General features: G+C 40.5%; 2 protein-coding genes across 9 annotated transcripts; both read right to left on the bottom strand.

Annotated features, from left to right (window-relative positions):
* Positions 1-2,783: 2,783 nt before the first annotated feature.
* On the bottom strand, positions 2,784-5,548 carry LOC119120194 (G2/mitotic-specific cyclin-B2-like). Its single transcript, XM_037246852.1, has 8 exons — positions 5,391-5,548; positions 5,177-5,290; positions 4,165-4,431; positions 3,925-4,083; positions 3,628-3,864; positions 3,372-3,512; positions 3,144-3,248; positions 2,784-3,071 (listed from the first exon to the last, which is right to left on the bottom strand). Exons 1-8 carry the CDS (start codon positions 5,430-5,432, stop codon positions 2,964-2,966), a joined length of 1,173 nt encoding a protein of 390 aa, XP_037102747.1. The 5' UTR covers positions 5,433-5,548; the 3' UTR covers positions 2,784-2,963.
* A 1,267-nt stretch (positions 5,549-6,815) lies between these two features.
* On the bottom strand, positions 6,816-16,971 carry kmt5b (lysine methyltransferase 5B). 8 transcript variants are annotated; one of them, XM_037246848.1, is made up of 10 exons: positions 16,759-16,971; positions 14,401-14,658; positions 14,191-14,338; positions 13,830-13,995; positions 13,635-13,744; positions 13,372-13,538; positions 12,831-12,850; positions 12,587-12,723; positions 12,097-12,296; positions 6,816-11,910 (listed from the first exon to the last, which is right to left on the bottom strand). In XM_037246848.1, exons 2-10 carry the CDS (start codon positions 14,567-14,569, stop codon positions 10,442-10,444), a joined length of 2,586 nt encoding a protein of 861 aa, XP_037102743.1. In that variant the 5' UTR covers positions 14,570-14,658; positions 16,759-16,971; the 3' UTR covers positions 6,816-10,441. The 8 variants fall into 8 exon arrangements, with proteins under 8 accessions (XP_037102743.1, XP_037102741.1, XP_037102745.1 ...); XM_037246846.1 differs by lacking the exon at positions 16,759-16,971 and adding an exon at positions 16,312-16,736; XM_037246850.1 differs by lacking the exon at positions 16,759-16,971 and adding an exon at positions 16,323-16,736 and having other exon boundaries at positions 14,401-14,604.
* Positions 16,972-17,812: the final 841 nt, after the last annotated feature.

The following is a 17,812-nucleotide window of genomic DNA, read 5'->3' as shown; positions in this document are numbered from 1 at the left end:
ATGTAATTATTGATTTCGACGTGTGTGTGTTTGCGTGTGCGCGCGTACGCGTGCGTGTGTGTTTGTACATACTTTTCTGTCTGTCCCATTATATCAGGGGTGTCAAACTCATTTTTTTCGCGGGCCGCATTGTAGTCATTGCTTCTTTCGGAGGGCCATTATGACTGTCAACCCAAATAAATGTATAAGCACCTCATATTATATACAGTAAAAGCTACAAAACAAACTGACAAATAACTCGTTTTCAAATCAGACGACTAAAAACTGGTCAAATATTTAAAAATATATATTATTAAAAGTGAAGACAATTTGCAATTCTAGTAATGACACACGAATTTGATGCACAATTTTTCTTCGCGGGCCACGTAAAATGATATGGCCGGCCGTATCTGGCCCCCGGGCCTTGACTTTGACACCTGTGCATTATATTGTATGATCACTGTCCTACTTCAGCTCACACCATTCAATATTGACTGACCTGTCTGCATCTGCATAGAGGCGTGTGGTGGTAATTGTTGTGGTGAAGTCAGAGTCAGAACAGAACAATGGGCCCCCTCATGCCACATAAGTCAGTGACAGAAAAAAACATGAACCACAGTCACATTCTAAATGGTGTAATTCTGTAGCTTCCAATGTCACAAAGTTGAGATCACAGAGCTACAGTAAATCATTGTTTAGATTGTAACAGCACAAGTTAGACAACAAACAAAGCGAATAACAGTTTCTGCGCTGTGGTCCGGGCTTCATACAAGTTGTATAACAGATAAGGGATGCTCTAGATTAATGACTGAATGACTTGAGCTGGTAAGATGAGGGCTGAACTTAATGACCTCAGCTCCACTTTTTTACTCACACTGCTAGATTCAATGCTAGTGTCATGAATTCATAGTTCAGATCCACAGGATGAACTGAGCTGTCACCTATGAATCATCTTTCAGCACCGAGCGAGTTCCGGTAAACAATTGAAAAAATGAATTAAAAAAAAATGATCAATTGACAATAGCTCAGATGAAATTACGGAATTGGACACAATGAAAAGAAAGATGTGACACCAATTAGATTATGCGAAATCACACAATTATTAAGAAGAGCAAGTATGAGACGTTTCTCTGTCAACACCCACATCTCCCGTCTTTCTACATGCTCTCCAACCTGGAGGAAATTTTGGGAAAATCCACCTGGTAGACAAATAATTATTGGGAATAACTCAGAACCTACCTGTAAATTTCTGGATTACTCTCTCAAACGATTTGTTGAATATTTGCTGATCTACATTTGAGACACGACTCAGGTTGTACCAAAAATTGAGCAATTGCGCTCATGCCTAGGCTCCTGCATCATGGCCACAATGGACGTTTACTGGTTGCTCAATATTGGTAAGATCAATCCATTTGTTTTTTCCATTTTCCAAAAATAATCTTTGATGTCCCTTTGTTGGATAGATGAGTTTTTGCAAAAGAATTTGGTTTGCAAATTCCCATGATTAGATTTTTCTAGCTATTTCAGCTGGTCTTCAACACCTGGCTTGTATAACAGTGGAATTTGTCATTTATATTTGATATGTAAATAAGCTTTGTTCTGATTGGATTACTATTTGTCTCCTTCATTTGATATGCCAAGAAGTTTTCCTCTGACTGGTAGTTACTGATATGTGGATATCTTGCGGCCGCCATGTCTCTTCATTATGTTGGCTCCATTGAAAATCAGTGAGTGGGCACCACATTTGTGGCCGGCCATACAGAGCACTGAGTTGGCCACAGGAACTGGTTCTCCCTGGAAAGTTCTTCTGCTTTTTTCCCCCCTAAAGTCCACCTGGTTTGGTGATGCCTGGCAACATACAGCAAGCACTCTGAGGCCGACTAACATTTTCAAGAATTCAAGGAATTGTATGATAAAAGCACACACATATTGCATTAATCAAGATACCTGAGGTCCCAGATACACAAGTAAGCCAAAAGGCTTACAATACAATAAAATAATCAATATTTAAACAAAAAACAATGCTTGGAAAAGGGAAATGCTTATTCACTGTTTAAGGTACAAACATGCCATGAAAGATTTGAGTCGCGCATTATATTACCTGCTTGGTCTATGTACTTAGATAAAATGGTCAACATGCGTGAATGATGTGTATGTGGAGTGAGGGGGCTTGTTGTTGCAGGCCACTTGAGTTTAACAGTGTAACAACTTCCAGAAAGAAGCTCGTCATGTCTGGATGCCCCGTAGTTTGTCTGCCTGTGAGGAGAGGATGGAAAAGTATGTGTGTGTGTGTGTGTGTGTGTGTGTGTGTGTGTGTGTGTGTGTGTGTGTGTGTGTGTGTGTGTGTGTGTGTGTGTGTGTGTGTGTGTGTGTGTGTGTGTGTGTGTGTGTGTGTGTGTGTGTGTGTGTGTGTGTGTGTGTGTGTGTGTGTGTGTGTGTGTGGGGGTCCTTGATGATGCAGCTTCAGAAAACCGGTGAGCAGTGATTGATTGTGACCCAAGACCTGCCAACTGTGATGTCATTTTCAGTTGACAAGTGGGGGGAAAAAAAAAAAAAAAAACTAATGTTTTACTGCTGTCCATGACACACCAGTGTTAAGAGATATATATTGAACACCCAGTTTGAGTGGAGGAAGAGGCCCCATTTTCGTTTTAAAGCTGGAGAAAATGTTTGAACAGATTTCAATTGCACATCTGGCACAAATTCAAATGCCAAATCTGAAATGCAATTTTGTTTTATTTTTAAGTATGACTAAAAGGGACATTCGGGTAGATTGTGGAACACAAATGGAAGAGAACACAAAGTGCATAGAGAACAGGTCACTTTAATGTCAAAAGGACGGGGCAATGTTACATAACCATGCATCATCAAGACAACTCCCAAACAATGACTCAGTTATTTAAAAAAAATCTGAGATAAAAAGGATTTGGATTCTTAAAATTAAGATAAAGTGCATGGGAAAGTTAAAAAAAAATAGAAAAAGTTCAAGGGGCATTGAGAGCAGCTGCCATGTTGCTGATTAGTGACGACTTGAGCTGCGGAATGAGGCTGATCTTCATCAACTTGCTGCTTGAATACTTGTTCCTGACAGCCTGTAAAGAGAGAAGCACTGTAAACTGTGCTTCTTCTGTTGATGTCATTGCGCTCACCAGCCACTCACTCACCTGGAACTTGCTGCCATTTACCTTCACAACATTTTTGGCCATGTGCTGCATGATGGGCTTCAGGTGGGCCTCGTCATACGTCGAGTAGTGTTCTTGTGTGGGTGACTGACAAGAAGACATAAAATATTTTTGACAAACTATTCCATTCAAATCAAGTGAGCCTGTATACCTACACGACTCAGGCCCTCTACTCTTATGAGCAATATTGCAGAGTACCATGAGGCTCACCCAAGGCAGTCCATTCAGCAGCAGCTGAGAGAGGCACAGAGCCGCAGCAGCAATCTCAGATGGGCGATAATGCACCATTTCGTAATCAATGAGGGTCAGCTCCATCAGATATTTGGCCAGCATGTGCCTTTCCGTGTCACACTGGGTGGAAACGAATGTCCAAGGACAGATCAAAGCATGTGGACACTACTTAATTAGCTGTTCTTACTGCAGTTTGGACAAGATTATTAAGCAAAGCTGTAAATTCAAATCTCACATTCGCCACTTTTGAAGCTCTCCTGAGGAAGTGTAGCGGAAGAGGACGACCGAGCTGAAAGTTGAGGGTCTTCAGAACTAGCTGCTCCATCTCCAAAATCTGAGCATTGGTGAACGCGCTGTCCGTGACGTAGGCAAAGTCTCCCACGACCGGAGGATACGACTCCTCATACTTTGAGGCAACCAGCATTGCAGTCACACCGACAAGTTGCAGCTTTCGACGAGAAACTGGCTGGATCTGCAGGTAAACCATTTTTTTATTTTATAAAAATAAAACTAATAAATTGATGGTTCTTACCTGGAGAAACCGGTCGAGGATGGCAACAGAGAGATACAAGGTCTCCTGCAGCAACTGGAACCTGGAATGAACCTTGACCATCCAGTCGATGAGAAGTGCTCGCATGGAGTCAGTGATTTCGTAACCTAGCATGTAGTTAGAACGTATAGGCTGCTCTGCCTATGCAACAGAGAAACAAGAGAGTATATCATGCGTTTCATCTAGCAACAAGCTAGGTAGGCTGAGTGAGAATAAGAGTACCTCCAGGTGGTGCAGATATTTGTAGATGTCCTTCACGTATTCAGAGCACAGCTGGGGCATGTCAGCATCATTCTCGTCCACATCATCCACAGTGAGCAGCACGTTGGAGAAAGCCTGGCACAGTTGCACCTCCTCTTCATCTTTCATGGACACATCTTCTGATGCTTCTGAAAGCGGAAGAAGGGCATCTGTTGCTGTTGCTTTAACTTGAACCAACTCCACCGCTTTAGCTTGGTGAGCTCCACGTGCTTTGCGTTGTCCCCTTTTCTGTAGGCAAAGGTTTGAAATAAAGCAGTAGTGAGATGCAAGTTAATTACAAGAATAACTCAAATAGAAGGGAAAAAATACACTGCATCGGACAGTCAATTGACTCAATTTCATAAGGACATCTGTAGTACTACTATTACTGTATTAAATGCTGTTGATAAGTACGACCTATGGGCCATTTGTTGGGACAAATCAAGGCTATCCTATCTTTATATTTCTTCATGACACTGTACGTGGTACATTTGTGTTTCTAATCTAAATGTGCATTTTATCTTTGTCGGTTTTCAACTATAAAACTAGAGTCCAACTACCGTAGACAAATTAATCGTGTTTTACATCGTACTTGGATCAAATGAATGATCTGATTTCTTGCCCTCTAGTGGTCTGTGGCGGTATTGCAAATGGTCCACGAAATTGTAACGTGACGTTTATAAAAAAAAATAAAAAATAAAAAAAAAATCTTTTTTGCACTTGATTTCCCAGATAATTTCGTCAATCATTTAACCATCCAAATTCTGTCAAATGTAGTTAAGATTCCCAAAATAGACATACAGATGCAAATAAACAGCCTGTATAAATCTATCCTTGTTCGGTGCAAAATAAAATAATATTCTGCCAAAGCAGTGGTCCCCCACTAGCTTCTCGGTTATAATGGTGGTCCCTTGGACAAAACCAGTTGAAAGCCCCTCGACTAGACTTAAAAGTGCAGTGGCCATTTCTTTTCTTTTTTGATGCGCGACCTTACCTTTGTGTTGACTCCTGACGCGGACGCGTTGGTCACCTCGGTAAGAGCAACACGTCTCGTAACAACTGCTAATGGTTTACTCATCTTTAAGGGGTTATCAGTCTCTGGAAGCGGCTGAAATACATTTAAAGACCGTTCAATTTAAACTACGACTAAAGTGCTTGCACGACAATCAAAGCATTTGCTAATCTTTTAAATATTTTGTTTTTCTTACCAGACTTTGTGCTTCCATTGACGACATGGCTACAGACAACATTGCAACGCAAACCCCCCAATTTAACCCGGCAAGTTTAAAAGATAAAATAATATAAACCAAACAGGCGACTGTCGTTGAAAGCTAATGTTACCAGAGGTGCAGCAAGTTTTAAATGTAGCTCCATCACATTTGATTGGATAGACGACATGAGTGCAACTCTTCTTATTGGTCGATGATATGGAGTCAAAGGTTAACTGACTACGGAAAGAAATAAGGGACCTTTGACACGAAACGCGCTGTAGCAATAGTTGTAATTCCATTTTGTACCTGGTTCTAAAAACATTAAAGCTGAAAGTATGTTACCATTTCAATGTTTTCAACGTTTCTTAATTTTTATTTCGGATCCCTGGCAGTTTTTAAAAAATATTATTTATTATTATTCATTTATTTTATTCATTCATGTTTATCTTGTTTTTTTTCTTTTCCTTTTTGTCTCTTTTATTCGTTAAAGTTTTTTTTTTTTTAATAAAAAACCCGCTGTAAGAAAAAAGAACAAGTCTTGCGTTGACAAATATATTATTGGTAAAAGATCTGTTTACCTCAAATGGGCGAGAAGAAATTCTCTGGTAAAGCACAGGAATTTAATTTTGTTCGAGTAAACACTGTGGTAAAAGTTAAAATGTGTTTCTAAATACAGCTAAATATATTACATAACGTAACATCATTTTTTTCTAAGTCCACTGCATGTTTGAAACTCTTTTTGATTTGATATTGTTATATACTGTTATATATTTTTTACTTGGTCTGTCAGCAATATGTCTACACTATATTTACGTGAATGTTGTGTTAATTTGTATTTTTTTTGTTTATGATGCAATTAAACTGGAATGCATGATGTTTTGTTTAGATGATTTTGTTTTGATGGCCTGAAAATATAGGCCATCCATCCATATATCCATCTACCTACCTATCTAACTACCTGTCTCTATCTATCCATCCATCCATCCATCTATCTATCCATCCATCCATGTATCCATCATGTATCCATCCATGTATCCATCCATCCATGTATCCATCCATGTATCCATCCATGTATCCATCATGTATCCATCCATCCATCCATCCATCCATGTATCGTCCATGTATCCATCCATGTATCATCCATGTATCATCTATGCATCCATCCATGTATCATCTATGCATACATCCATGTATCATCCATGCGTCCATGTATCATCCATGCGTCCATGTATCATCCATGCGTCCATGCATCCGTCCGCCCGCCCGTCCGTCCGTCCGTCCATCCATCCATCCATCCATCCATCCATCCATCCATCCATCCATCCATCCATCCATCCATCCATCCAACAGAGTTAGTGCTTTTCGAAAAACAAACTGTGACTCTTGTTTTGCACTACTTATGCTCAAGCGAGGATCAAGAAATGAGTCACAAAGCAATTTTATATAGTTTTCAAGTATTCCAAACTGTTAAATAAGTACAAGGCGTGTTCACGTGATTTACATATTGGACAATAGATGCACTGCCCAGTTTTAATTCTCTTTACAGGTTTCCCACTAACCACGCAACACGCTAAATGTTCGCAAACTATTTACATTTTTTGTTTCCTCTTTGAATCAATAGGAAAGGTTGACAGCTGTCTATTGGACAAAGAGCACACAAACGGTACATCTGGAACAGTGTAGTAGGATGCAGACAATCTGACAAAGGGGACGGACAAAGCCCATTGGAAAACGATGATTAGCTGCTGGTGATATGAACAGTACATAACACAAAAAGTAGGTAAACATTTTTTTTTTTTATAGTTGATCCCTTGAGCTATTGGGCTATTTAACTTCCAGTGAGGAGAAAAATAATAGACAGAAAGACTGACTAGTAAATGCAACAATTTCAAGAGGGAAGCTGAGCATTTTGAATTATTTCATCTTTAAATTTGGTCAAATTGCTTAAGGCACCTGTTGATACTGGACTGAATATACTTTCAGAAATTGTGAGAATGACACAAATATTTGGAGTGAGTTGAAGTCTGACCTTATGCTGCCATGTGCAACACTATGAGACAGGCAAGAAATCAAAAGCAAGGAAAGCATAGGACTACAGGTAAAATGACAAGTTTGTTTGAGATAATTTGCTTTCTCAAACTGTGCTGATGAACAGCATTTCAAAATGACTCCAAAAAAAATAAAATTAAGGGTCTGCTCTTAAAAATATTAACTGTGATTATCCAACATAAGCCAGTCTTTCTGTAAATTACTTTTTTTTTAATGAGAGGTTTTAAAGTCAAGGTCACCTTTATGCATATCCAAACCAACTTCCTTTGATTTGCCATGTTTTTATTACAGAGTGGCTCTAAAACAAAAGAAACATTGGCTCATTTAAATAGTCATGAACAACAAAACCATGTGCTTAGATTTGTTTTGATGAACTCGTTTACATTTTACAAAAAAAATGCTGATAGTAATGAAAGAAAAGTCCCAGGTTTAGAGACTGCAGTAATTAAAACATGGCACATTAATCGAAATGAAGTGACTTAGCAATAATGCTTCTGGACCAACAGCACCACACTGAACAGTCAGCATGGTTTCTTACATACAAAAAAAAATACAAACTATGACGGGGGAAAAAAAAAAAAAAAGCTTAATAAAAACCTGCCTATAAGACAGAGTGGATAGTCACTGTACACTTTCTACAATATCGATGTCCATTATGAATATAACAAGTGCACTCACTGAAAGGAATAGTTGAACATAAAACAATTCTCTCAAATTTCAATTCTGCAACTAAGACTATTCAAGAACAAGATGATCTTTCTGCATTTTAAATTGCACAGGGCGAGTGCAACTTTTGCCATGAAAGTAACCAAGTCCAACATTTGCTGCCGGTAAATTAACTACTACTAAATACAGAAATAATTTGAGGGGGAGCGTAGGGAGATTTTTTTTCCCCCTGTCATGTGGGGTGCCTTCCAAACAAAAGACATAAGGAATGAGGAATTTCTAAGATAATCATCCCACTGCGCAAAAGAAATGTACGTAACAAACATTGATCTCAACCTTTCGCATGAGTAGCCGGCAGCCTTGTTCTAAGAATAGCTAACCAGTGACGGGGCATTGTGATTTCCTTGGAATGTTGTCAGTTATTTGAAAATAGGAATAAAATGTTGCATAGTTTCCTACATTACTAAAGTGTAGTTTGTAATTGTGAAAAATCATGAACATGTCTTCACACACATGAATACCATCCATCCATTTTCTGTATCGCGCTAAGGTTGCAACCAAAAAGGCCTTTTAGCAAGTTTGTCATTTCAGAAGTTTGTTATTTGTTGCTGACGACCCGTGATCTAAACAAAAATATGTATGGATGTAGCTTCCAATCAAAAGGGTAGGATGTAAGTAGGACAGAAAGCCATCTGATATAAAATGATAACAGTTAAAGTAGCTAGTGTCTTGAGAAAGCATTAACACCCCCCCCCCCTTGAACTTCTGCAACATTTAAGGCTTAATAATAATAAACGTAGGATGTGCAAAATTATTCACCCCCTATTTCTTTTGCAGCCCAGTGGCTGATTTCTGACAGATCCAATGTTGACCAAATTGACTGATGATTAGATTAGATGTGTTATCTGGTTTTAATATAAATGTGTATCACAAGTAGCTACAAGGCCTTGGCCTTCCCTGGCAAACAATACAAAGCAGCTGTCCCGCATCGGGGATGCTGGAACGTTAAAAGATTTGGAGTCATGGTCTAAGGCTGCTTTTCTTCAGTAGGGACTGGAAGATGGATGAAGCAAAATATAGGGCCATTTAAGAAGAAAATCTGTTGGGGTCTGCAAAAAAACTTAAGATGCAGGGTTTATCTTCTGACAAAGCAAAATCGTCAATGGAATGGTTCAAAACGAAACATATCCAGATGTTTAAATGACCAAGTCAAAGTCCAGACCTGAATCCAATTGTAAACAACTTTTTACAAATGCTATCCAGCTACTCGACTTGACCTGGAGATGTTTAGCACGTTAGAATGGGCAGAAATTTCCATCTCTCAATGTGCAAAAGTGACACACATACTTGTGTATGGGTTGTGGGGGAGATAATTTCAAATCCTTTTCACACATAAAAACACAAAAAAATCAAATTTTATGTTTTGAGACCTGAAATGTTGCAAAAGGTCAAATAAATCATAGGGGGCTAATACTATCGCAGGGCACCATACCTGGTGTTTTATGTGGTTTGGCTGACTTGACTTTGATGCAGTTTTAATTGTCCAGTTGATAGGATGTGGTTTGGAAGGCTCAACCAACACGGCCATTTCATTACAACAGGCAATCAACAAAATGCAACACATAAATGATGTTCCAGTTGGCCTCATTCTCAAAATCCCAAGTGAGAACCATGACGATTGATTATAAAATTGTCTGTGAATGGTAAAACGGATACGTGTTGATGTAAACCAGTGGTGGAAGGAAGGGGGGGGGGAAAAAAAAAAAAAAAATCACATTAGGTACTGAATGCAATTGAAATTGAGTAGAGATTTGTTTTACGTTACCAGCCCCTTCTAGTAATGTTCTAGGCCAGTATTCATAATGTATCCTGTCCTCAGAGTAGGTGAAATTTGTTCAGTCTTCTAAATGGACGCAACAGGTCCAAATGACTGCATCTTCACAAGCTCATTGATATTGAACAAGTCTGCTTTAAAGCATGCCATGATATTGGATAGTGTCTTATTTGATTGTAATAAGTGGCCTAAGAAATTTGTTAAGCACTGTGAGGGATTTTATCGAAACATTCAAAGATGATTTTGGGGCGAGAGGGTGTATTTTGAGGAGCATACCCAATTTTAGATGTCAAAATAAAATCAGGTTGCATCTCAACTTAGTTTTTATTATAAATTGGGGGTTCTCTGGTGACACTTCAGAATCTTCATGAATACTGGCCCAGATGTAAATTTTTGGGAGATTTTTATTTTTAAATTACTGTACTTATTTTACATCAACACAAGAGTTGATTAGCTTGTTTTCTTTATTTACAAGGAGAGGAGTGATGAGCTCCACAAGCTATGCATTGAGTCTCAGAGACTGATCCTCTCTCCTCCTGGAGGAGATATCAATGTCGATGGAGTCTTTACCCACAATGAGTCGCAGACGTTTTGCGGGGGGAAGTGGAATGAAATCGTCTTCAAAATCATTGTCAAAGTAGTCATCATCGTCATCATCAGCATCTGCATCATTGTCATCAGACGACGGCTCTGCCAGAATCTTTTGGGTCCGATGTCCAGCACTTCTAGCCTCAAAACCCGGACACACGTCACCGTGAAATGACACCTGATCCGCCTTCATCGGGGTGATTCTCCGTGCGTCGTCCTCTCTCTTCAGCTGTATCTTTAGCTTTGTCGAGTTAGTGTGGACTGGAGCAAAGCCGTTATTAAGTTTGGCTATGTAAGAACTGCCTTTGTCGTTGTCGTGGTCCTTGCTGAACTTGATGCTAATCTTGCTGGAAGAAGCAGAGTTCACCGATGAGGCAGAAAGACTGGAAGAACCAATGAGATCGTTGGGATCGCTGGTCTTGCTGCTACTACTGTCCCTTCGTCGACGGAGCGTCAGTTTGGGGAGACCCGTTGTGTTCTCCAGGATCAACTGGGCATCGTAACGCGTGATCCTGCGCTTCTTCTTGCCCTTGTCCTGTGAGCGACAGCTACTCTTACCTTTGTCCCTGCGGAGGGATTTTCGGCCATTGGCAACCCCGTTGTAGTCCCTGTGCCGGTCAGAGAAGCTCAAGAGAACCTTCCCACAGTCAGAGTAGTTGGCGGGATGGCCAGATGCCATTGGCATGAACGGCTCACCGTACGAGTCCTCACATTTAATTGTTCGCTCTGTCCCGAGCCGCGTCGGCCGTTTCAGTCTTGCACATGAGCCCCTTTGGGCATAGCTGGGATCTAATTGTGGCTGCTCCAAACCGATCCCGTGGTGGAGATACTCCTCCATGTCCGATGGCTCTGATTTAATGACCACGGCACCAGGGGCTGGGCTCAAGTTGTGCATAGCACCGGGATTCAGCTGGACACCACCTGCTGTTTCTTGGGCTTTGACTAGTGTCCTGGTGGACCTGCGAGTTCTGTATGTTGAAGAGAGGCAACCCTTACCGTGCTGCACAACCGTTAAATTCACGTTTTCCTTTGCGGCGTGACGTGTCAAGCAGCCCCGCTGGGTAAGCGCCTGCTGGACCAGCTCCTGTCCATCCTTCTCCTTCTTTACGGAGACACCTTGACATAGTGACACCTTTGAGTCCCTGAGACCCAGCTGGCAAGTCTCACCTTTGGCCAATGCCTTGGGCTCTGCACCCCTTCTGCGACTCCGCAACTGGACTTTACTTAGTGAAGGCTTTGATTGGGATTTTAGTCTCTTTGGTACCCTATTATTGTTTACACGTCCTTGTTTTGAACATGAGGTAGTGAGGGCTCTTGACAAAGTCTGTCTTGTTTGAGTCCTGTTTCTATACTTGAGGCCAGAAGATCTTTTTCTGGCAGCTACACAAAGACAAAAGGACACATATAAGCAGATTGTCAAAAAAATTAAAAGGACTATTCTCCACCTTGTATACATAGATTACCCCATTCCAGTTGGAATGCATACTATGTATTCCACACATTACATTTCATTCATAACATTGCTTTGCAGTCTCAGTGGGGCAAATAAACGGCACAAACGCTTACATTGATGTGTTTTTGGCGATTCCTGAGAGTCTAGATCGGTGTGGGAGCCTACGGAGTGAGAGTCCAAACTTGGGTTTCCTTCTCCTAACTTCTTCAGACGGTTCAGACGTTTGTCGGTCTCCCGCAACCCGTATTTGCTGTTGATCACTGGAACTTCAACAGGCAGTCCGGCTTTGGATTTGAAAGCTCCCATGCCGCGTCTGCACGACAACAAATGAAGAAATTTGAATTTAAAACAATAGGACTAACTTCAAGTAACAATTCAAAAGTTCATCAAGTGTTTTAATTCTATTTCTGTGATATAAATTGAATTTATGAACACAATCATAATGCTTTATATCTAAATGTATTGTTTGCTGTATTATTCAAAAGGTGTGATGTTTCTGTTAAATATTACATGACACTAAATTATTGACACCAACAATAGATAAACCAAGTTCAGACGTACTGTGTGATGATACTGTGTATGAAAAGACATTTTTCAATTTACCGTTCACAGGTGTAGCATTCACAAAATTCATTATTTTCCCCAAAGAATCCATCTCCATAATAACAAGAGATTTCCTCGCCTGGTTCAATATCCCTCAGCACCTTTACACAGGCAGTGTCCCGCCCTGTCGATACAAACTTTAAAAAAAAATAAAAAGATATGAATGGAGAGCGTTCTAACCTTATTCACAAATGATCCAAAAGTACTATTAAACCCTACAAGTAACGATTGGAGATTTACTCACCTTGCAGTTTGGACGACAATCTGAAAAAGCAGGAAAAATACAAAAATTAATCCTCTGAATAGACTTAAACAAATGGGAATAACATTCACCAGATAACTTCACAATTGCCTCACATAGCAAAAAAGGCAGCAGACAGTGGCAGGCATCTAGTAAGTGAAAGAGGTTTTTTGTGGCATTTATTTACTTAAAAAATATATTGATAAAATCAAATTAGAACATTCAATGATTTTGACTGTTCTCAATTCTCATATTTGATTTTTCGTTTAATAGTACAGTATTTATTACTTGCTTTGTTATTGAACGTGAACTTTTAATGCAAAATATAATTGCACAGGAAGGTCATGGCAGACTAGTGACCGCCAGAAAACCTGTCATTGTCAACCATGTCAATCTGTGAATAATATCGACTATCAAGCCAATACTGGGGGAAAAAAGAAGCTGCTTAGTCGTCAAATAAAATTAAATGGCAGCCTTTAGACAAACGACAGCAATGTTGCTAGACTACTCATAAAACTCAATAGGCAGTGATCAAGACTAATACCATGATTAATAAAAGCAGCTGGCCCCAGCCAGAGCTGTGCACAGTTCTTGCGTGTTGAATACATGACACTGAAGTCATTCTCTCCATGCCGCAGCAGCATGTTTTCTTCACTCTCTGACAGCTCAGCAATACATCCCACCAAGTACTCGATCTTATCGTTCCTCTTCCTGCAACCCATCAGGTGCAAAGTTGTGTTATGAACATCACAATGAAAGTTTAAATGTGCACTGAGGGAATTTATTACCAAAGTGGCATGAACTTACCATTCTTTAGTTGCCACAATTTTGGCTCCATTTTGCTCTGAAGAATAGCGATTACATGGAAGAATCTCAAACCCGCTGTCAGTAGCAAACACCCGCAAATAGACAAATACCTGTGGGGAAAGCTTACAGTTAATCATCTAGTGACAGGAGCAATTGAGAAAGAAAAAGTGGACTGTGATCACAAAGAAACACTACATGTTGTTTAAAGAGCTTTTCTTGAGATTTTGTCTTGTGAAGAAAAAGGTTTCGGGACCAGTCTCCTGATATCAACGCTCGGAAAGCTTTCTCCAAGTTATCATGTTTTTTGAAGCGTTCAATGATTTCCTTCAGCTCCTCCTGCCTTCCCTTTACTGGTCGAAATCTGTAGAGCCAAATGAACAACAAATACAAATCGTGTGGATAAGTGGTTCGGGAGATGAATCGATGAATGAATGAATCAATGGAGGAATCAATGACTGACTGACTAAATTAAGAACACAGACAGATGCATATTGTATTCCTACGGCAAAAACTAAATAATATTCAACCTTCAGTTCCACCTTAGTAAATAGCTGACCTGGTGTTCATTTTGTGCGTCTGAAAGCCCAGGTAAGGATCTAATATGAGACTTGTGGTCAAGTCATCATTTTCACAGAGCTCCTTAGCAGTCATTCCTGAGGAGGGCACATATCGCCTCTCAGCCTCCAGACTGGTTGCATGAAACCCTGCAAAAACAAACAAGAATCAGAATGTGGCGCTGCTGCTACTAAAAGCGCATTCAACTCACTACGGCTACATCTTCGGTTTCTGGGGTGGGTTTTGTTGTGTCGCAGGGAGACTCGCTGTGAATGCTGAGACCGAGACTGGCTCTGGCTCACGGGCTGCTCGCTGGTCAACTTGTTTCCATGTCGTCTGCCATTTAATACCATGTTCTTGGATTCGCCCAGCCACTTCATGCCCACAAGCCCCCTGATCCAGTTGCATTTAGTCTCTGAGATGAAGAAACACTCACAAGTAGGGAAGACTGGGGTCTTGAATAAAAATTCTGGAAACACAGCAGAAAATAATACAACTACAAATAAAGAAAGTGTGACAGAGGTTTTTGACAAAAATTAACCGGAGACCTTTTAAAATGATGACATATTCATCTTATTATATCCTAATATGTTGAGAGCATTTCGCAGTTCACAAGAAATTCTCAGGAAAACTGTGATCGTCAATGAGCATACAGGTTCATACGTTTAGAACTCATTCATGTATGTAGATTGTGCTGCAAAGAAATAACAATTGGTGAAATGTTAATGATGTTAATAATGACATCCGAGTCAAAAAGGAATTCTGGACCCTCTAAACTTAACGGGCGTTTGCAGCATGAATTGAGTGCATATAACTAAGATAAGCTTTTGCCGGTTTCCGTATTAAGCCAGGCTTGACCGAACAGACCGGTAGAAAAGCATTTCAAAACGGAACTGTAGCGCTGTTTAGTGGTAACCTAAAATAATGCACGGCTTTGCTGTCAGTGCAACAGTAACGTACTTGATCATATCAATGTTGAACAGCAACGCATGGACAATATAATCGCAACAGAATGGAATTCATAACGACAGTGGCATGAGAAGCAGTTTCCAAATCATGGCTCCAAACTGAACACCGTTGGACACATTACGCTCGATATTCGTGATGACGAGTAAACGTTCATTTGCAATGCAACACAACGGGCGCGTGCACGCAAACACAAAGTTGACCGAGGTGAAAACCCGGAAGGCCACCACGACATTTGGAGGCTAAAGATTGTCTGTCGGCTATTAGCTTGCATTGTTTGCTAACAGGTGCCGCTCCACACATTGCCTTGGTTAGCATGGAGCTAGCCACCAAGACGACGCCTGATAGGCTCGGCCGAGGTGCTTAGCTTTGTAGCAACGGCAGACGCCGGCAGATTGTCATGACAAAACGAAATAAACAAGGCTGACTTGATGCCTCACAATTATTGGATGTTTGCCGGTAACGCGAACGTTACACCTTAACAAACCAAGAGACTCTGACACTGCGACGCTTGATTAGGGTTGAATTTTGACGGTGATTTGACAGAAATCTAGTGCAGCATCGCAAAATAAGTCCACATTTGCATGAAAATCAGTAAACACAAGAAACGACACGTACATTTCAGAGAACAATTGTCCTTTGGTGACTCAACTTACACATTCCTATCGTTTTAGGCCAGCTATTTGTTAGCGAACACTTGAGACAGCTAGCATTAAACTTCATCAGGGTGCGCACATAGCATGGTAAGCTAACATAGGCAATAGCGATCAGTCGGTAAAACACACTCCCTTTACCATTATCGTATGACAGCGATGAAAGTGAATTGAATCCACGGAGGGACCCGACGACACTTAGCGACATACATCACAAGAAACGAGAAAAATACCCACTTACAAGCCCCACTAATCAGCAATAGCAGAGTGAACGGACGCTAATCCACTACCATTAGCCTTGCTTGTTTGATTTGGGAGCAAACAATCAGCTCGTTTTCGGTTTTACATCATGCAACATATAATCTAAGGCAGAGACGTAATCGGTTAATTATTAGTTATTTTTTATGTTAACGACCACTTTATATTACACTAAGAAAAATATTTTTCACGCGATAGTATCGTTAAATGCCCCGAGTGAAGAAATCGGAAACAGAATAAATTACGTTTTACTCACCGGGTGGCGCCCTCGAATACGCGTGCAATAAAACAACCCTTCATAAAAGTCTTCGATATCTAAAACAGCACCGTAAATTTTACAGGAAACACAGTTTTAAAAAAAGAAAAATTAACATTAAAATTCAAGATGGCGGACTAGCACAGGCGAGTGTGAGAGAAAGGCGCAGCACGGCTAACCGACACAAAGTAGTTCCCAAGGTATACTCAGTCCTCATCTGTCCGGACCCAAAACGATCAACGGGGCAAGAACGGACTGCAAAGACCTATCGAACTATTCGTTACGATAGGCATTCCTTCGATCCTTATCACGTATGGGCGACCATATTTATCTCGTCTTTGAGGCCGCGATGGTCGGATGCACACACAAGTGCTGCTGCATAAACAAACCTATTTACGCGTCCCAAAGACTCACACGGCAGTGGGTTCTGTTATACCTGCTTTCGGCGTAGACAGAACCACGCCACGATGGGCAAACTTGCCAGTTTGTAGCTGTCAACTGTTAACTACACTTTACTCGTCTACTATCCAACGTCCCCCGAATGACGAGTTGTACCAAAATAGTTTGTAGGATGTCTGTCATTTGTTTGTTTGTGCTTGCAAATTAACTTTTAATTAAAACACATTAAGATTGCTTGGAATAGAGCAAACACAAAATTAAATGTTTTCAAAGGTAGACCAAATTGATTTGAGGGCGAAACGTCTATGAAATGTATTTTACAGATTACAATCTAAAGGGAGAATTTATTTTGTCTGCTACTATGCACGACTCAAAAAGTTAGGTAAAGTAGAATTTCCAGACACCTAATAAGATGCACTGTAACCATAACAGGTGAACTTTATTTCACCTTCTCTAAACTTTATAATGCAAATGTCACAATGTTTCAGTACATTTTACGCTTGTTTTCTAACATGAAACTGAACAGAAAAATTACATGATGGATGACAATCTAGTGGCATGGTCTTTGAGTGGTTAGCATATTCACAGGTCATGGTTTCAAATCTGCCATGGCTTGACATTATTGGTGGTCCGTGGCCAGTGTGCCAGTGTCAGACCACATACCGACACTATGGCCCGAATGAACACCTTTGGGTGTTGAAAATGTCCAAAAAGTACGTTTTCAGATTTGGACCAAAATACTCACAGAACTCACAGCTGCGGTAGGATGATGCATGAAATAAATACGACTGGTACATGCTTGACTGGGTTAATAGGCATTAATTACGAGCTTTGGCTAGTCCAATCTCAAGCAACCTGCCAATGACAGTACTTGACAACCTAAGATCAGTGGCTATTTATCTTTGAAGGTTTGCAATAATGAAAATCACATCACAGTGCCTAAGGTCACAAGTGGCGACCAATCATGGCGCACAAGTAGCGACCAATCATGGCTCACCTGTCTATTTGGGTTTGGTCATGTGACATTTGTACTCGAGGAAGGTTGGAAATCAGAATGATCTCACTTGGATTTTCCAAGTTCCGAGACTTCC

Source organism: Syngnathus acus, chromosome 3 (genome assembly GCF_901709675.1).
Source record: "Syngnathus acus chromosome 3, fSynAcu1.2, whole genome shotgun sequence".
NCBI lineage: Eukaryota > Metazoa > Chordata > Actinopteri > Syngnathiformes > Syngnathidae > Syngnathus > Syngnathus acus.
This window is presented reverse-complemented; position numbering and strand designations above follow the sequence as displayed.

Excerpts from the sequence above, each read along its gene's own strand:
- LOC119120194 (XM_037246852.1), bottom strand. The coding sequence starts at position 5,432 with ATGTTGTCTGTAGCCATGTCGTCAATGGAAGCACAAAGTCTG. Across the intron at positions 5,291-5,390 it reads CAATGGAAGCACAAAGTCTG|CCGCTTCCAGAGACTGATAA; the intron begins GTAAGAAAAACA and ends AATGTATTTCAG. Across the intron at positions 3,865-3,924 it reads TCCTCGACCGGTTTCTCCAG|ATCCAGCCAGTTTCTCGTCG; the intron begins GTAAGAACCATC and ends GTTTACCTGCAG.
- kmt5b (XM_037246844.1), bottom strand. The coding sequence starts at position 16,016 with ATGTCGCTAAGTGTCGTCGGGTCCCTCCGTGGATTCAATTCACTTTCA. Across the intron at positions 13,539-13,634 it reads ATTGTGGCAACTAAAGAATG|GAAGAGGAACGATAAGATCG; the intron begins GTAAGTTCATGC and ends GATGGGTTGCAG. Across the intron at positions 12,297-12,586 it reads GAATGCTACACCTGTGAACG|ACGCGGCATGGGAGCTTTCA; the intron begins GTAAATTGAAAA and ends GTTGTCGTGCAG.